This window comes from Mustela erminea, chromosome 15 (genome assembly GCF_009829155.1).
Source record: "Mustela erminea isolate mMusErm1 chromosome 15, mMusErm1.Pri, whole genome shotgun sequence".
Lineage (NCBI taxonomy): Eukaryota > Metazoa > Chordata > Mammalia > Carnivora > Mustelidae > Mustela > Mustela erminea.
In genome coordinates this window covers 15,772,498-15,793,468 of record NC_045628.1, presented here as the reverse complement: position 1 = coordinate 15,793,468, position 20,971 = coordinate 15,772,498, and the positions used below count along the sequence as shown (strand labels likewise).

The 20,971-nt window shown below is 39.9% G+C and overlaps 1 protein-coding gene across 2 annotated transcripts in view; it reads left to right on the top strand.

Moving 5' to 3' along the window:
• The window catches only part of GPC6 (glypican 6), a 1,094,470-nt gene that overhangs the window by 985,883 nt on the left and 87,616 nt on the right, over positions 1-20,971 (top strand). For both annotated transcript variants that reach the window (XM_032314703.1, XM_032314704.1), the window contains exons 5-6: positions 746-876; positions 18,540-18,683. In XM_032314703.1, the coding sequence (XP_032170594.1) occupies positions 746-876; positions 18,540-18,683 (275 nt within the window). The remainder of the gene's footprint in view (positions 1-745; positions 877-18,539; positions 18,684-20,971) is intronic.

Below are 20,971 nucleotides of genomic sequence, written 5' to 3'. Positions count from 1 at the left end.
CAGGGCTATCATCTCCTCAGGCAGACCTCCTGCCAACATATTACTAGGACTATCTTCTCCAGAAAATTAAAGCTTCGCAAGCAGAGGTTCAGTTCAGCACAATTTCATTTAACAAATATTTGTTGAGCGTTTACAATGTGATAGGCACCATAATAAGCCTTGAACATACAAAACCAAGTAAGAGACATATCTCTATCCTCCAAAGGATGCCAAAGGACTAAGACAGAAGGACATAAAGTAAGGACAGGTCTGTTCTTGGAGAATCTAGAAATGCTCCATGCATCTTAAATAGGTCTGAATAGGTTCTCGACATTTTTGCACCCTAATCCACATGCTGGCACTTCTCCAGCTTTCTCAATTTTCCTCATCCCCCAGAAGAAGAGCCGAGACTCCATGTTTGAAATGTAGCTGATTCCTGACCTAATATCATTTTGTTCTTAATTTTGTTCTTTTGGTTTAACTTCACGTGGGATAGAGACATTCAACAATGTTAATATGAACTGATTTTCTCATGTTTAAGCCTGTTTTTATATATGTAAAATAAGTTTAAATCTTCAAATGAAATAAAAACATAAAATACTGCTTTGATATTTAGTCATCCATCCCATTTCAGATTATATAAAATCAAGTAAAAATTTTGAGTGAATGGTTATTTTTCAACCAGTTGTGTTGGAACTGTTTAAGCACAGGTTAACCACCCAGAACCCTCTGTTCTCATATAAATCATGTTCCTGTACTTTAACAGATGCGATGCTCTTGGTGGCAGAGCGACTGGAAGGACCATTCAACATTGAGTCTGTCATGGACCCAATAGATGTCAAGATCTCCGAAGCCATCATGAACATGCAGGAAAACAGCATGCAGGTGTCTGCAAAGGTATTTGCATTAGTCATACTTCTACGAATGAGGAAAGTGCGATAATCTAAAAAATGAAGTAGCTGGATACATGGGCTGGGATGATAAATTCTAATACATTGTTGGGGAGCTTTTCCTATTGAGCTACAAATTTGCTACTTCGTTAAAAACGTCCAACAAAATGGCATTGAGAAAGGAAGCAATCTTTTCTTTCTCAGCTACTCAATCACGGAATTTCAGAGAGCCCCAGGTAGATGGACTAATCCCTCACATTTGTGAGCAATTTGGAGGAAATTTTCTTTCTAATATGTTTGAAATTTCTGCACACCCTCAGCCCGTTCTCTCTCTAGGAACCTCTAATTATATCTTCAGCTGTGCAAACCAGGCAAATGTTCTATATGTTCAATCGTAAATAATTAAACATTTCATCTGCGTTTCTTTTTTAAGACTATGGCATAACCTTCATTAATGAATCTTCAGGGGGGGAAATGCTCCTTTGTATGAAGTCAAGCACACATTAAAAGAAGAAAAGTACATTTTCATAAATCATATGAGACAGGGCTTCTGAGGTTGCAGCTGCCAAGCACAAAAACCAGGTGCCCCATTTTTATTTGTCCCCCCACTCTGTTAAAGATAAACAGGACCTGCTTTAGGCAAAATTGAGAAGTTTGCAAAGGGTCTCCAGCCTGTTCTTCATCGGCCCTTTTCGCCCACCAGGATGACTGCACAAAGCCCTTATGTTCTTTTTATTGGTCTCCCGGTCATGATGTACTAACCAAATCTATATCGGCCCTTTAAACCTGGTTGGGGACTGAGTGATTGCATTTTAATTGAAAGTCATTCACACAAAAATATGTCGGGCGCATATGTGCTTAGCTTGCTTCGATTTTTAAAATCCTTTGTGAAAGAGATTTCAGATACAATCAAAGAGGAGCGGATGTGTGAAGGGAGGAGGGGGAATGACAGGGCAGAAAGGGGGCCATGGAATCAGAGTAGGTTCCCTTGGCTGAGTCTGAATCAAACCAGTTTGGGGCTTTTCGGGGTGAACTGGTAGGAAGTAGGATGAGAAAGAATCTGGTCTGGTCCCTTTTTCTCTCCTTGAGAGACGGACAGGGCAAGAGATTTACAGGCCTAGCTCTGGGTTTTAATGAGCTTGGGGTAACCCCAAATGACCACGACCTGTTTGGGAAAGAGAATATTTGGGGCTTCCACAAAAAGTTATTTTCTTCCTTTCCTGGGAAGAAAAATGGCAATCATTTATTCCTCTCAAATCTATTGCCTAGACACGGATTCATATTTTAAGAGGCCGCTATCCCAGCCGTGCTTGAATGGCCAGGCACTCAGGTTGCTGATATACAAAACAGCCCTAAAGAAGAGGGCGTAAGAAGCACTTGAACAAAAGGGCTTTGCGACCATCACACACTTCTCAGAAGGATCTCCACTGGAGTATGTGCATACGTGTTCAAGTCCTTCTATTAAAAATTCTCTAAGAGGTCAAATGGACTCTTTATTACCAGAATGTGGATGAGACATTTTTGTGGAATTTGTCCAACTACATTATAATAGGAGGGTTGTTAATAAGGAATGTGCGTTTAAAAAGACACATTTCTTTGTAAGAAATGTCAGAATCAAGAGTAGAAATAATACAGGGCATGTAAGGGTGCACTCACGTGAGAGGATATTGTATAGCAGGCCATAAAATAACAGGACAAAAAAAATGTCGAATGAGCTAAAAAAAAAAAAAAAAAAAAAGTATATCTGGTAATCTTGACATAGGACAAAGCGGAGTGAGTTAAGGAAGGAGAGGAAGGAGAAAAGCCAGGCTCTACAGGACAGAGGACTAGGAGGCAGGCTGCAGTGTGGAATAGGGTATGGGGAAGGACCAAAGCCAGCCTTGAACATAGCGGAAAGGCAACAGGTGGTTGGAATTTGGATACGTTTAGCAGGAAACACCAATAGGATGTGCTGAAAGAATGGGTATGTTCCGCAAGAGGCTTTATTGGGTGGAATTTGGAAATAGGTAGTTTTATTATCCATATAAGCCACATCCATGAAATTATACGTGAACTAAAATATAAAATCTACATACTTCCTAAGAACTAGAGGGTTGTATTCCACCCCCACCCACACCCACACCCCACCCCCTTTTTTTTTTTTGACTGGGATCCATGCCTAGCCTGGAGCTCAACTCCGGGCTTGAGCTCACAACCCTGAGATCAAGACCTGAGTTGAAATCAAGAGTCAGAGGCTTAACCGACCGAGCCACCCAGACACCCCATGTATTTCTCCTTTCTCAAGGGAACCCTCAGTCACCCTCGATAAACAGCCTCACTGAATTAGAAGTTCTAGATGTCCACTTCAGCTGGAATATTTGCATAAAGAGGCTTTCTTAAACTCTGATAAGCCTTTGGGTGAGGCAAGAAGCAATTTCCTAATTGAGGGTAGAGGTGGCAGGTGGGCAGATATCATGAGAGTTGGAAAGCCTACAAATGAAAATGACTCTTTATTCCAGGACATGATTGGCAACTCCTCCTTGGGAAATCATTTACTTTATTACACCAGTTGCCGTTAGCAGTCATTCCAGAACCTTTTATGGAAAAGCAACGGTGTTTATAACTGTTAGATCATATATTGAATGCTTTCTTCAAAGGACTACACTCGGCGATATGTGGTTTATATTACATAATATTTATAACAATATTTGTAAAAAAAAAAAAACCCCACAATATTTGTGATGAGCTAGGACCTCCCCCCTTATTTTCTAGATAAGGAAACCAAGGCTTCGAAAGGTTAAGTAATGCACAGGGGCCTCATGGTACTTAAGGAATACATAGAGGAGGGTTCTGAGGATGGGACCCATGTTGCCAGATCATTGCATTATAACAACAAGGGTGCCTCTGAAGCCAATCTCATGCAAGGGTGGAGTTCAGTAACTATTTGCTGAATAGATCAAGTATTAAGAGAAAGCTCAAAGGCTTTCAGTAAAACCTTCATGAGAAGCTGAGGAAACAGGGTGGCAAAGCCAAAGGACTCAAGTTGTCTGCCTTTCTGTCTGATCCCTTTCATAACTATAGCAAGTACTTCCCACCATGCTCAAATCTAATGAAATTATTCGTCTTGAGCCTCATCAGTTATGCTTTCCTGAAGTTTTGGTAGTACAAAGCATGAAAGTCTACTTTTGCCCCCTTCTTTATATTGGAAGGCTGAAGATGCACACACCACATGGTCAGATATGAAATTCCCCTCCTCTAATGCCATAGGTTCTCGTCATATCTGCAAGAGAGGACAGCTCATTTGTTGTACCTAGTCACTGATCAATGATTTAGTGGGATCTACCGACCAATGAAAAGATCCATTCCCATGAACTATGCTCCTGCTCCAAGCTTGTCTTAGGCCTGTTTTATTATACATTATCAGATCCTTTTTCCTCTCCTAGTTAGCCCACAGCTAAACTGTTAGGTGTAAGGGACACTGAAATTCCTTCCAAAAAAAAAAAAAAAATACATTGGCTAGGAGTACCTGGCTGGTTCAGTCAGAAGAACATGAGACTCTTGATTTCAGGGTTGTGAGTTGGAGCCCTGTGTTGGGTGTAGAGATCATTTATATCAATAAACTTCAGAAAATATATATATTGGCTATGCCAGGTTGTATAATCAAGTTATAAAATTTTGGTAACAACATTATGGCACTTATCTCCAACTCTTGGTTTGTGTATTCTTTGTATAACATGATATTATATGTAATATAACATATATCATTATATATGTGTATTACACATTTTTAAGGACTGGGAACAAAAGCACATTAAGACTTTGGACAAATAGTAACAATGATGATCATCATGACCACAAATAGTTGAGCACTTAGTAAATTCATTCAACAAATCCCCTATCATGTATCAGGCATGAGGAATACAGTAGAAGACAAAACAGATCCTCTTCCCCATGTCAGTCTCTTTCTAGATGTTTTATATATTTATTTCAAAGCCCTGCCACAATCTTGTAAAGCATCGATTTCCTGATTTTATGGTAAAGAATGTTAAATTTACAAGAACTGAGTAGCCTGCCTGGGGTCATGCAACTAATAAGGGGCAGACTTGGGATGGCAATTGCAAATGGTTTGATCCAAAAAAAGACTTTCCCAGCATGCCACTGTTTTCTCAATACATATCTTCCTACATGGTCCATATAAACTTTAGCACCAGAGGACCCAGCCTTCTAAGGGAGGGCTATTTCCTAAAACACACTACAGGGAATGTTCTAAGAAGAAACAAGTGCTATTTGTTCAAGTCCCAACTAAGATTCTTACCTTTGCCAATCTTCATCACAGACAGGAAAGTGCCCTCATTATTCTACCACTTCTGTTACCCACCCAAGTTGAAGAACTTTGCAGGTGTGTGTAAATTCTCCAAGGGAAGAGAAAGCAAAACTTGCTGAGTCTCTGCCTGTGAATTTCAGATGTGTTGATAGTCTCCTTCTTATCCTATCAGGGAAGATGAAACTGATCTCACTTGATATAATTTAACTGTATTAGGAATAATTTCAAACCTAATCCAGGAAAAGATTGGTTTGTCAGATACAATCTAAATTAAGAAGCAAGCCTTATTAAATTCCAATTGAAACCATCCATTCAATTAATCCTTGTTACAGACAAGGGTAGAACCCATTACAGAAGAGTAGGGTGGCCTCCAGGTACTTAATTTTCTCCAGACAATTCTTTCTGAATCTACAGCACAAATGAAGATGAGAAGGAAGGAAGGAAGGAAGGATGGAAGGGAGAGGGGGAGGAAAAAAATAATGTAGTATTATCTGCCTCTAGCTAGTGGGTCTTCGTTTCCTCGCCTGTAAAATGAACGGTTCTTTGAAATGTGCTTTTCCAGTTCTAAACAGTTAAGAGTGTTGTGAACATTATCTCTTCACTCCTGGTTAGGTTTCCTTTTCTAGCATCCAGATATTTTTCTTTTCTCTGGATCTTCTTTCTTTAGAACATTCAGGCATAAGTGGTATCTTGAGAATTCACGTGTAGAAAATATCTTCTTTCAGATCCAAGGATATTTTTTTAGAATTTAGTTCAAATAAATATATTTTTATTCCAGTCGTGCTTTCTTTACTGTGAGTACCCCGGTTATGCGTGCCCTTCTTACGGCAGGAAGCATATTATTTCTTGAATTGTGGTTATTTGCATCCTTTTTTACCCCTTCCCATGGGTATAAATTATCTGAAGATTGGAGTTGCATCTTACTTGTGCCTAAACATTCTACAGAGGGCCATGCTAACGTCATTTTACACATGGAAGCAGCAATATATTTTGCTGAGTTGAACTTGGAACATGAAGGTATAATGCCAGAGACACTTCCACAATAAAGAAAAGAAAATTCCTTAAAATTTACTTGAAGTCAGCCTAGGATTCTTTAACATAAAGGTTTTAAGATCAGATTTTGACATCAGACAGACCTCAGATCTGGTTTTTACTAGTTATGGGACTTGGGGCAAATTATTTGGCTAAACATAATGAACTCACCTGAAAAAAATGAGGATCCTAGTGATACCTTCTCAATAGGGTGTTTGAGAGTAAAATGATATTTTCTATGTAAAATGCTTAGCCTGGAATATATCCAATCAAAACTACTCTTACAAGTGAAATATTTTAATTGCTATTATTGAAAATGTCTACGATATGTGAATCCTGAAGAACATTGACTGGCTCTTTGGTTTTGCCTCGTCATGATGGTCTGCGAGGTTATCTTTAGCATCTCTGATTTGAAGAGCAGCTGGGTGACATACACACCTGCCCTTGAAGATGCTTGTGCTCGGGGTTATTCTCAAGGGAAGTGAGTGACCTTGAAAGGGACACATATTTCTTCATGGCCTGGACATGGCATGGTGTGACACTGAAGAAGGCTTTGAAGAACAAAGCCTTCATAAGGAAGACGGCTCGAGGGAATAGCGGAGTTGGACCGAGACTGTCCCCAACTTACTGGATTCTTTGCCTGATGGTCTCACTGGTACCAGTTCAGCAAAAGGTTTTAGGGGAATGTCAGTGGTTTCTGCCTATTGTCACATCCGTCTCATATTAAGGGAGTAATTGTCTTGCTGCAATGACAAGTGGTTCCGTTCCTTCTGCCTGATTTCTGAGAAAAAAGCAAATGGCCATACTATTTATAAAAGTTCTATTTCGATTTCTTCTTGAGTTTTGTTTTTAAAAGAAAAGAGCAAGTTCTCAATGATGCCTCGATTCAGAATACTCAGAATAGTTTCTCTGGTTATTCAGATTTCAAAGTTTATATTCTGCCCGTCAGCTCTTCCTTATACTATTTCACTAAGAAACAGTGACCTCCTTCAAATATCTTTTATTCTTTGATTTCTCCATTTCTATACAGAAAGCTAGAGTCTGTTCTATTCCTGTTTGTGACATCACTGGATAACAGAGCCAGATTTTTTTAGATGCTAGATACAAAGAAAAGAAAGGAAAAAAAGAGACACCTTTTTCTTATAAAGCAAAATGAAGGTTTGAGAAAAGTGCCTACGATGCATTTAGAGGAAATGCATCCAAAGCAAACTAGTGTTAACTTTCCTCCCATGTAAAAGGGATTTAAAAAGAAAAAAAAAATTTTTTCCCCCTCCTTTTGATGATAAAGGGAAACTCCTGATTATCTCTAACCTTTGGAGATTTATCTTAAGATTTTCTTTCACTTTAACTTCAGGGCAAAAGATGAGAAGATTACACTTAATGAAGCCTACTCAAGAATAAGTGATTGAAACTTAATTCAGTTTTTAACATTTAGAATATTCTTAGAGGAAGATACCCTCTTGTGCACCTGAATATCTTCTTCCAACATCCTCCTGCCTCACAGGAGAACTTCCTTAGAATCATGCTTCCCAGGGACAGCCATTGGTCGATGGTCGGATTGGAGGAGTTCAGTCACCCAGCCCCACAAAGGCACAGTTAAGTCCAGCTCTGAGTGCTTCCTTCTGCCCAGAGAGACGCCATCTTGCTGGATCCAGAGGGCCATTGCCCCAGCCAGCCTACATTGAAAGGCATGGAGGAGCTACCTTTGTGTCTACAGCAGCCCATTCTGCCAGCAAGTTTCGAATTATATGGCTTTCTGTGGGTCTTCTTCTGACCCATTTTGCATATCTCTTCCATTTCACTTCATTATCCCAGAATAGATCCTAAAACACCAGCCAAGTAGCTTAGCTGTCTTACAGAGTGAAAATCAATCATTTCCTTATTAATACACATAACCTGTTGGCTAGACCATATGTCTTTAAAACATGTGGCTCTTGGGGCTGGGTGACAAAAAGAGCTCTTGTGCAGAGAAGTGTGGGACCTCCTCAGACACAGCATTCTGATTTCGTTATGGTGACAGAAGTAGCTTTCATCCCAAATCTCTCATAGCCCAGACTACTGTCCTGATCACACCTATTTATCCCACAGCCTGCCACACACCTCCAACCACCACCTCCAATAATCCTGTCGAAAACTGCCCTCCTGTCCTCCCCTAAATGTCACCATCCCAGAGCGGCCCCCTCTGACGTGCCCACTCCTAGCCAGAAGCCCAGCTGACTTCTGAATTTCCCTTTCTCCTTCGCCCTCAAAGTTGATCCATGACGGACCCCAGTAAATATTTTCTCAATCTCTTTTGATCCGTCCCCATCAGCAACCCTAAATTTATCATCTCCCGCATGGATTAGAGCCTCCTAATTAATTCCCTGCCCTTGGTTCTACCACACTCTGTTCCACCCTCTACACTGTAACCAGAGGGATTGCTCAGAATGCAAAGATGTTTTTATTACTCCCCTGCTTACCAGCTTTCCATGGTTCCCTATTATCATGAGACAAGAGCCCAGACATAGCCCCTGCACAGTGCTGTCCTCAGCCTGCCACCTTGCTCTAGACCCCCCTCCCCACTCTCCATGCCTGGGATTATGAGAGCAAGCATTTCTCGAGCACTGATGATCTGCCGAGCACCATACTAGATGCTGTGGAATTATAGCGACTAAGACCAACAGAGCCTGAGTCCTACTAGATGTTTTCATGTAGGAGGTAAGAGAAACAACCTCTGTATGTCCCAAACATACAAGACAGCCTTGGCTCCGGAGCTCAGAAGAGCATCTTCTGTCACCTCCCTGCTTTCGCCCAGGCTGTTTCCTCATCCTGGAACATCCTGCCATCTCCACACCCAACACCCAATAGACACCATTTGCCAGGCGCTATTTCTTCACTTCCTGGGCAAGATTCAGTGGTATCCTGGTGAGTCCTTGCACAACCAGCTCTCGATGTAGTGAACATGCTAATGGGCCGTATTTGCCAATTTCTGTTGTGTAAATATTCCCACCATGGTGATTTCAAGCTACCAACGTGATTTCACTGAACACGATGCCACAATAGGAGGTTTCCCCCTGACGGATATAATTGGCATAAATCACCTCAAGATCATAGATAAGAGTAAATAATTGGGAAGTAATGAGTTTTGAGTATATATTACCTTTATTTTCAGTATAATGTAAACAATTTTAAGTTCATACATTATAACTTTTAGTAATCACTAAGTGATGAGTGGCTTGCGGAATTTCTGACAATTTAACAGGTGGCCTTGGGAGCCCATAAGAACCTATTTCAGCACACCACTGCTATGCTAGGAAGCCTTCTCTGATTTTCTTGTCTGGCTAGTTGCCCCTCATGGGTGTTCCCATCACATTTATCACAATGCAGTTGCCAGGCTTCTTGTCAGAACTTTCATGAAAGCAGGGACATGTCCAGTTGGCATCTCCTCAGCACCTGTGTCTGCCCGATGAATATTGGTTGAATGTTGGGTTGAATAAATGATACAGAGCCAGGCTGATGAAATTGACACATTCATGTAAATTCAGCAAAATGATCTTAAAGAATTGCTTTAAACTCATAAACAAAGAGCATATGAAGTGATCATTTAGCCAGACCAAGAAGGTTAAGATTTCTTTCCTACCACATTCAAAATATGCTTTGTTTCAGTTTCCTGTAATTCCTCCCTACTCACCACCGTGGAGAAAATATCAAGATGTTCTGCTGTTTAAGGAAAGCAAATCCTTCAAGGAAAAAAAAAAATCATCTTTTCAACCAGTAGAACGAATTTGCTTTTATTGAAGAAACAATTTTAAGACGTATGCAAAACATTTCACAGATACTGTGGAACCAAGCTGCATAAGCATCAGGAGTAAATTTTTAAAACCTTAAAACTGACATGGTAGCTGGCTTTTGAAAATTGAAGCCGGTGAAAAGCAGCCAGAGCTGAAACTGATGACTTGACTTGATTCAGTATAACCCAGAATTCTCTTCACGGAGCTCTGAGCCCATCCAGGGACCCACGTGGAATTTGCCAGACGACTTGGCTAAGAGACCATTGTGATCAGCCTTTAAGAAAAGAAAACCGTGAGTCAGGGAGCAAAGAAACAGAGAGGAAGAGAGAGAGGAAGGGAAGAGAGAAGGAGAGGAGGAGGAAAGAACACAAGAGAAGAGCAGGTGGACCTGAGACTTGAGGATGAAAATCTGCTTTTTTTAAAAATGTCAATCCTTAAAGAAAATTGTCAAACTAACAAAACCCAATAAAAATAAAGACTCAATATATAAAATGTTAACATAATCAGGGTAATAATTTTATATTTAAAGAAAGAAGTCATTATTAAAATGTTCCAAGTTTATATTCAGGAAAATTCTTCATGGGATATTAGCAGAATGCTATTAGGAACCGGAAAAAAAAAATGTGTAAAATGAGGCTCTAGGGTACCAGTTTAAACTTAAGTCATGTTGATGATGTGGATTTTCTTGCTATTACTTTTAATGAAATGGGATTTAAAAAATATTTTAAGTTATTCACATCTATTTACTAGTGATATGTGGACATCTCCTGCACACCCATTTCGGTCTACATGTTTCACTTCCTCTCTAAGAAAAGGTTGCCAGCTCTATGGACCCGGGGGACAGGGACACATATAGTACAATCACAGCCATGGGCAGGTGGTGCTCCTCACCATTTTCACAGGGTGGAGAAATCAGGAAGAGAGGCTTTGCAAACAGCCCAAGTTGTCTTCCCCTTTGCTATAAGCAACAGCTATTCCTTGAGATGGAAGGCTTTGCAAACAGCCCGAGTTGTCTTCCCGTTTGCTGCAAGCAACAGCCATTGCTTGAGTTGTGACCTCCAGTCCCCATAACTCTACTTGTCTGCCAGCCATCAGAGGGCCAAGTTTGACTATTTTATACACAGGATCCTTGGCTCTCTAATTGGCTTTTCAAGCACAGTGGGTAGCTGTAACCAAATGATCAAGAAACGGGATTTTTTTGGATCTATTTATCAGTTTAAACAAAGTTGTTGATTTAGTTTTTCTCTAAGTTGGCACAGTAAGCGGAGTAAGGGAAATATCAAATGAGTTTTTTATGCAGATGGATGATTCATGGTTTTTTCTGAAGCCTAAGGAAGAAATGTTAAATTGATTTTGAAGAGGTAATTGATTCTTTGCAATAGAGTACATAAAACACGCAGTACAATGTCTGGCCCATTGTGGACATTGAATAAGTGTTAAGTTCTCTTTTCTTTCTGATCCCGCCTTACACAAATCTGTCTGCTAATTGCCTTCCATAAATGTTTGCAAAAGGGTGAAATTATAACTAAAAATTTCATTTATCCGTAATCTTTCACTCCCTACTTTTTTTTAAAGCACATACTATATGCTAGGAACTCTTACAGATTCTGAGATTCAGCAATAGCCGTGAACAAAATGTAAAAGACCCAATTCTTCATAAAAAATGATTCATGCATCACTCTGTATCATGCATAGATCTGATTTGTTATTCATTACTGTGCTATTTAATTACAGATTATGTCAGTTAAGATTATACATTTCTATACCTCAGGTTTTTTTCAGGGTCTTTTCAAAGCGTCGTATCATTTTATCTTCCCAGCATCCTTGAGGATTGGGGAGAACATGTTACCCAAAGGTCACACAGGTATAAGGAGAAGGTCTGAAGGTGGTACTGCAGGCTTTTAGAGTCCTGCCCATGACCTTTTTCTTATGCCACAGCTGTCTCTCATGCAAACAATGGCCAAAACAGAGAGAGAGCTGATGCAGATATGATCGCTTCTGTTTCCTTGGGAACGAACGGGATAGATTTGAATTCCCCAAGTGGTCATCTGACAGATAGTTCACTCATTAACACTGTAATATAAATTAGAATCTAATAAGTAAATAAAACATGACTTACTCTCAAAATATCAGGTCCAATTAAATCTAGGTAGCATTCACTGCCACCCATGTTAATATAAAAGATGAGAGCTCTGTTTGCAAATTTCAGAATGATATATGGGAAGAGCAACATCCCGCCACAATGGGACCTCACTGAGTAGAAAGTGAAAGGATAGAATTTTTTTTTTTTTTTTAATACCGGAGCCGAGACGGAATTGATCTGCAGCCACTGCTTATCAGCTTGCCAGTAATGACTTTTGTGAATGTATAATCAACACGCAGAAGACAAAGAGACATAGGCATGAAGCTATGGGGGCTTGCAAAAAAGTGCACACTACCTTTTTTTATTTTAAGGGAAGTATGTTAAGATGCTGAGATGTTCTTAAAGGAAAATGTCTTATATTGAAAAACCTAAGACACAGCGCTCAAACCTGTTATCACCACACCTTCCTCTCTTGCTCGCCTCTCTGGAACAATAAAATGTCTCTCCTTTCAGAACTTTCTATCTTTAATGTCAGCTTCTCTAATCTCAAAATGCCAGCACACTTCTGAGACATTTTAGTAATCCTCTTAAGAGAGAGAATTCACGAGCCAGATACCTTCCCCAAACCCACAGGTTTTGCAAGCCCACTAAGCAGGAAGGATAAGTCCGTAGTGCATTTGCTGCATCTGTCTACAGTGGGAAGGCCAAATCCTTGGCCAGATTACAGTGAGCGGTCCCCCCCCCCTTATCCGTGGTCTCAGTTATCTGCCATCAGCCGTGGTCCGAAAGCAGATGCTCTTCCCTCTGACATACCTTCCTTTATCAGAAGGTCGCCAGTGGTCTAATGCCCGTGTCACAACGCCTACGTCACTCACCTCACTTCATCTCGTGTAGGCTTTTACCATCTCATCTCGTCACAAGAAAACGAGTGAGCACCGTAATAAGCTATTTTGAGAGAGAGGGAGTCCACGTTCACATAACTTGTAGTATGGTATTTTGTTATGATCGTTCATTGTCTGCTATGGTTGTTTATCTCTTGCTGTGCCTAATTTATAAATCAAACTTCATCCTAAGTATGTATGTATAGGGAAAAAATCATCTATATAGGGCTTGGTACTGTTTATGGTTGCAGGTATCCACTGAGGGCCTTGAAACATATTCCCTGTGAATAAAGGGGACCACTGCATCTGGTTATCTCTTACAACATCCCTTGGAGGAAGATAGGCAGAAGATAATACTGATCCTATTTCTTCAAGGAATAAAGCTAATGATATGTTCCTACAATGAGGCGGCTTGCCTGCAACTGTGTTCTCCAGAAACTTCTGTTCTGTTGTAAAGAAAAGACCTTTAGTGTCTTAAAAATCGTATCTCTTCTCTTGAATTAAAAGTGGTGGAGGGCACAAGCACTGTTGGTGGGAATATAAATTGGCGCAGCCACTACAGACAGTGTAGAGGTCTCTTAAAAAATTAAAAATAGAACTACCATGCCATCTAGGAATTTCACTTCTGGGTATTTATCCAAAGAAAACAAAAGCGCTAATTTGAAAATATATATGTACCCCTATGTTTATTGCAGCACAATAGCTAAGATATGGAGGCAACCTAACTATTCATCAATAGATGAATGAATAAAGAAAATGTGTATATATATACACATATATAATAAAAATATAACATATAGTATATATAATTTATTATAGATAAATATAACATGTGGTTATATTTATCTATAATAAATTATATATACTATATGTTATATTTTTATTATATATGTGTATATATATACACATTTTCTTTATTCATTCATCTATTGAATGAATATACATATATATAAATATAACCACATGTTATATTTATCTATAATAAATTATATTTATACATATTTATATACAAATATAAAAATAAATTTATATATATAAAAATATTACTCAGCTATTGAAAAAAATGAGATCTTGCATTTTCCACAACATGGAGGGATCTAGAGGGATTATGCTAAGTGAAATACAACAGACAGAGAAAAACAAATACCATATGATTTCACTCATATGTGCAATTTAGAAAACAAAACAAACAAAGCAGAACAGAGACAGACTAATAGAAAACAGAGACCAAGCACAGTTGCCAGAAGGAAAGGGGGTGTAACAGGTGGATGGGATTAAGATGGACAGATGCCCAGTTATTAAAAAAAAAAAAAGTCACAGGGATATAGAGTACAGCATAGGGACTATAGTCAATAATAGTGTAATCATTTTCTATAGTGACAGATGGTAACTAGACTATCGAGGTGATCATTTTGCAGTAGGTAAGAATATCGGATCACTATGTTGTACACCTGAAACTAATATAAAAACATATGTCAAATATAATTCAACTTTAAAAAATTGTTTTATCTAAAAAAAGAGAGAAAGAACACAGCAAAGGGTAGAATGGATTCACTAACACCTCTAAGTCAATGTGTCTGAATGTGAACCACTGCCCTTGGTGGGGTAGAGCAGACTTCACAGAGCAGCTCAGGATGATCCCTGGGACCCCATCTAGGGAGAACCTCCCGCCCCCTCTGGGGAGCCTGTGGCCAAACTTCGAGTTACTGCAAAGGACCTCCTTTTTGATGAGTCCGAACACACATTCATATTGACCAAGTCCCGCCAACTTCATTTGGATGCATGGAATTTATTGCTCATGGAGCAACTGTTAACACCCCTTGGAAATATTATCTTATGGAAAACATTGAAGAAACATCAATCCGGATGTTTTTTTCCCCCTCGAATGTCCTAACTCAGAAAATAAAACTTCTAGAAAGAAAACGGTTGTAGAATAACGTAAGTAGCTAATTATTGTGAAGCCCTTCCTTTTCCAGATGCTGATTTCTGTTTTCCTGCCTTACGTACTGCATTTTATCATCACAGTGTGAGGAATGGTATTAGTATCCCGTTCGACAGAGGAGGAAACTGAGGTTCAGGGAGGACCTTAATATTGGCATGGCACTGGGCTGTCCTCAGCCGCACCTGCCACTCATCCACATACTGGCCCCTGGGCTTTAAATACCCTCTTAGGCTAGTGTCTCAGACCTACATCTCCAGCCCTGACCACCCCTCAGAAGAGAATCTTGATCTCCTGATTCTCATGGAAGGTAACCTCATTTAAACCTCTCACCTAACTGACCCACATTATCCCTCATCTGTTTCTTCCCTTATTCAAAACACAATATATTAGGGTGCTCTAAACCACCAGGAAAAAGACTTATTGGTCCTTCAGAGTAAGCCACAGAGCTTTGTCTCGACAATACTGCAGCTACAGGAAGCTCAGAAAATGGTCGGAGACCATCCAAATGTCCTGCGTAAGAATTCTTTTCATCATCCATTCCATGAACCCTAGGTTGGATTTATTTTTTTAAAGATTTTATTTATTTACTTGAGAGAGAGAGAGAGAGCATGAGAGGGGAGAGGGTTAGAGGGAGAAGCAGACTCCCTGCTGAGCAGGGAGATGGATGCGGGACTCGATCCCAGGACTCCAGGATCATGACCTGAGCTGAAGACTGTCGCTTAAGGAACCGAGCCACCCAGGTGCCCAAACCCCAGCTTTTAAAAACATGTTGTCTAACTAACAGATTGCACGTGTGATACATAGAGGTGTTGCTTTTCAGTTTGTGACTCATCTAAGTAATAAGACAGAGGGGATAGAGGCTGCTTATGGTACAGTCTCTGCCGTGAGAATCAGACAAGGGCTGCTCATCCTTTCTGAGCACGTGGGCGCGCCCGTCTCCTCTCCAGGGCTTCCATTCAGATCCTATAAAGTTCCAAAAACCAACTCTTGACCCCTTAGAGTGCCCCTTCCACCGGGAAGGGTCTACTTACGACCTGCCTTTTTGCCTAAGGGTGAACTCGAATCTGCTGAGGGATCTTCAAGGTTCATATCCTGACATATGACGGATTTTTCCAAAGGTCTCCCACTGATTCTGAGGTGAGGTGTCCTTTCCAACATGATTACAAGGCAGTGTTTTCTTCCGTTTGGATCATACTCTCGGCAATGTCTGCACTCAAGCCACCTTAAGAATCCAGACCTGATCTAAATAACAAAAGGCTCCTAGGTTATATTGACTTAGCTCACGTTCTGGATAATTAACACTCTCAAAAGAAAAAAAAAATCAAACACACGTGGTAAGGTTTTTCTGTTATGATGAGTTATTTCCCCTGGGCCCCAATATTCTTTCCGGGCATTTCTTGTTCCTTTGATTTAATTTAAACCAGTGAGCCAGATTTTTCCCAAAGGGCAAATTAAGAAGGTCTGTTAACTCTTTCAGTGCCCCAACTTCAAGAAATCCCCAGCAAGGCCATTAGCATTGTTTTGCCTTAGGCTTTCCACTTTCTAAAAGTCAGCTGTCATATCTGGAGAAAGCCGTGATAGCACACTCAACAAAACCCTGGAGCTCTGGAAATGTTAATGTCCTCCATCAGCAGTGACCTTGCCACTGGGAAGTGATTTAGGCACTAGGGAGAAAAGGGCCCACTATCTTTATCAGGCTGGTTTACACCATCAGCTTCAGAAATTGTGTGAGAGAAGAATAATCAATAGTGTGTTAAGACCGATCCCGAAGTATGCCAAGACAGAGTGCTCCTGCTCCCTGAAATGCTGAGTTGAAGGAGAACTTTTGAATACGACCGAAGAGAAATTAGCTGCAGTGGTAACACCGAGTGGATTGTGTCTCGAGACGGAACTTGTCATTGGTAATGGCACCCAGAGAGCTCTCGGTGTATTTCAGTGGAATCCCATAATATGCCTGACGAAAATTGCTTATTTTAGAGTAAAGCAGATTTAAATAACTAAACTGAAAGGCACGCATGCGTTCTAAACACACACATGCAGGTTAAGAATGAGCTGATGCAGGGTGTGTGGCTGGCTCAGCGGGTTCAGATCAGGTCATGATCCCAAGGTCTTGGGATTGAGTCCCACATCGGGCTCCTTGCTCAGTGGGAAGCCAGCTTCTTTCTTTTGTCTGCTCGTGCGCTCTCCCTCTCTCTTTCTCTCTCTCTCTGTCAAATAAATAAATAAAATATTAAAAAAAAAAAAGAAGAAGAATTAGCTAACACAAATAGTTCCAGAAAGCTAACGGAAATAAGTAGCCAAGAGTAGAATCACCACCTCCTGTAGAAAAATGGTGGAAACGTCAAGTTCAACTTCATCAAAAGTTCCTGAAAATGTGACTAGAGTTTTTGTCCTTTTAGTAAAGGTATTATCTCTTGATAACCAGCAGAGAGTAGGAAGCTTCTAAAAACAGCCAAAGAAGTGTCCCCACCCCACCCTGAGTGAAATCACTGTGGGAAAGAGCTGACTGCTTGGTCCCTAAGATCATTACACAAAAATGTTTGATTTCCCACAGCAAACCCAACTGTCACATGAACAGCTGTCAACAACAAAATTAGAAGGAGCTGTCCTTCTAGGGATTTTTCACCACGTTGGCTTGTCCTATTTCTACAACTTTGCTCCAAAGAGTATTTTCAAAGAACTCTTCCAAGTACAGGTTTTCCTTATCCACAGCAGGGTCACTCAGGTTATTTGGCCTTGGGTGCTGGACACGAAATACTTCTGTCACCGTCACGGAAATCCCACTTGGATATTTGCCACATGGCAGATTCAAGTACGTGAAAACGTCTCAGTCACATTCATTTAGTCCTGACATGTAGCTATCCCAATTCCTACTTTTAATACAGTCGATGTTCATCATTTGTGGTAGTTATGTTTCATAAATTGGCTGCAAATACGGAATTAGCAAATACTGAATTGCTGGAAAGATAGGGCTAGGCTCCTGCAAGTTTTTAGCCTCCTTTTCATCAACCAACCAATAGGCAACCTATGTGTAACTCTTCTCAAAGACACCTTATTTAGCACGTACTGTGGAGTCATCAACATTGAACTCAGGGCCTAGCGCACTACACCTTGTGCTCAGGAACAGCAGACAGCCCTTTAGCACTGAGCTCAGGAGGCCATCTTAAACAGGGACATTGCCAAGTAAAAGCACAAGAATGCGAAAGACGGGGTACAAAAGAGGCCACAAAAAGGACACTTATTTTCAGGATGGCAGCCGAAACAAGAAGGCAGGAAATCATTTCGTTCAGCTTCAGCTGGGACCATGCATGTAGGGCCACTCTACATGGAGGCCCACGTCTACAGAAGTGCATGACTGTTGATTTGGGGCTTACAATTTTAGCGAATAGGCAAATTCGCAAATACAGAATCCGTAAATAATGAGGACTGAGTCAATGTGTTGAAAATAAGAGTCAAGACATAGAGTCAGGCACCCTACATCTGTTTAGTTGGTTCTTATTATACTAGCAGTTGTCCCCCCTTTAAATTTAGAGATTAGGGTTTATTCAAGATAGGGTCCCATGAAAAATGGGACACCCACTGCATTGCCTGCTTCTGCACCGTGATCTCATGAAGAAACTCCTGGTGTCACTGTCTTAACCTTTCAATGGTTCTTGCAGGTCTTTCAGGGGTGTGGCCAACCCAAACCGGCTCCAGCCCTCCGATCTGCTCGCTCAGCTCCTGAAAATTTTAATACACGGTTCAGGCCTTACAATCCTGAGGAGAGACCCACGACTGCTGCAGGCACGAGCTTGGACCGGCTGGTGAGTTCTCTCAGATTGATGGCCATCGTGGGCACTTTCTGTTACCAAGGTTATTCTTCAGGAAACATGATGGGACTCTGAAAAAGTTGGTTGTAAAAGTCATCTCCTTCTTATATCTGCTCCGGGTCTTAATTAGAATATTGAAAAATAATGAGATCTTCCTTTTAGGTCACGAATTAGATTATTTAAGGCATCTTATCACTATTAATCCACTCATGCGGTGGCCAAATTTTCAACTTCATATATCTTCTGAAATATTAATCTGAAGACTAAGTTACTATATCTTCCAGAGATATAATTACAATAGCACATTTCTTCCTTACCTGCTTCTGTTACTTATTTAGTTATGTTACAGTGAGATTTTATTCTGCCTTCTTGTGTGTAAAGTTTTCTGTTTGAAAGACCTTGCCAAGAGATCCCAAGTCAATACTATTTTTTTTTCTTTTTTGTATATCTTTTAAAAGTTGGAAGACTTAAAAATAGTCACTCTTTGATCCACTAAAATGTATGTCAGGGGACCAAATGATATCTACCAGCAAAGCAATTCACTTGGAGAATACCACCATAAACATAGTAAACACCATTTTTTAATGTGTTTTAAAAATCAAATTTTGCTATAAAAAATGAAAAGCTCATAATTTCAAAAGAAATACTGCCCGATTATTTTCAATGCAATTTATAGCACTATAAACAATTTATATACCTGTAATTGTTAGCACGGTTCACGTTGCCTTGCCAATTATCCTGATGTAAAATTAACAGATAAAACCTTAAGGTCATAAAATACTTGAACCACATCTGATTATGTCATATAAACTCAGATCTCCAGGGTTTCTGGTTATGAAAATACTTTTATTAGTCATGTTATAAATTACTTTATCATTGTAGTCACTATCCTCCTGCAGTGTAGGACTCATAAGATTAAATTGGTTGAGTGTGGCCTCCACGTAAGTACATCTCAGCATCTCAATCTATAAAAATCACATGTACTTACAGCAGAAAGGCCTACCATGAGGAGCCAAAGTGAAAGGGTAAGTGAAGTCATTAGCTGCTAAATTATGTTATAATTTATTCCTGTTTATTAGCAAATAAAACCTCTCTCCAGTGTAGCTCTTGAAAAAGGATTCGTCTGGGTATTGCTTCCACCTTCTATGTTACCTTGGTCCTGTCTATTCTCTGTTCCCAGTTTCAGGCAGAGTGGAAAAGTAGTCGCCTTTCCTCTTTTAAACAACCAATTAGAGTCCCCTGAACCACTAGCCAATAGTTTTAAAGACTGCATGGTTGCCATGGCAGCCCATGTTTGAGTTTTCATTTTACCAACTCTGTCTGTTAAGATCCTTTTCACCAGAGCATAAATGGTGAGTATGAGTTTGAGTTCCCTCCCTCTCTTTCTCTCTCTCTCTCACTCACTCTCTTTCTCTTTTTTTCTTTTCTCCACTTTAGTTGGCTCTAACTTACTTATTGGAATATTGCAGGTTTTTTTGGAGTTTTCATAAATTCTAATTTAAGAACTGGGGCACAGTGCAACATGAGTAAATCATAGAGATGTGCGGTACAACATTGTGCCTACAGATAACAATCTTGTTTCATGCACTTAAATATCTGTTAGGAGAGTAGCTCTCCTGTTAAGTGTTCCGTCCACAATAAAGTAAAATTTAAAAACAATTTGGGTGCATTATGCACTTAGTTAAAATTACATTGAATTGGATCAATATAATGGTATCTATGACTACTGATTAATGTTTTTTTCCCTTTGAAACAAGCACACTTTTCTCTCCTGCCCAGGAGAGATAGACACACACATACACACACTCAAACAGGGGAGATAGAGCAAGAAAAATATTTGTCTTGCAGTGTGTATGCAATTTAGCACAACCTAAATAAAGCATTAATGCTTTCTGATTGTCACCTGATGTGTAATATCTGATAGATAAGGAAATTAGTATTTGAACCCTCTTTTAGAAAGGAAATTCACTGATGATCTTCAAAATGCCCCCAATGCAAAGATCTTGAAGAGTACTGGCAAATAACAAACTGATTTAGGCTCTTCTATTTTTAGGTACCCCCTCCCAAAATATATTTTAATCCATTTTTTTTTCTGAAAAGGATCAGTAATGGTTAATCATATGATCATGGGTAAAAACCGAAGACCAGACTGGGTGCATAAGGGCCAGATTCAGTGCACAGGACTTTAAATCAATAATTCAGTTTTATTCTAAAATATTCTCTGACAGCAGGTAGTACTTAACTTCCTTGTAGGTGTGGCTTTGGGCTCTGTAAGAAAGAAT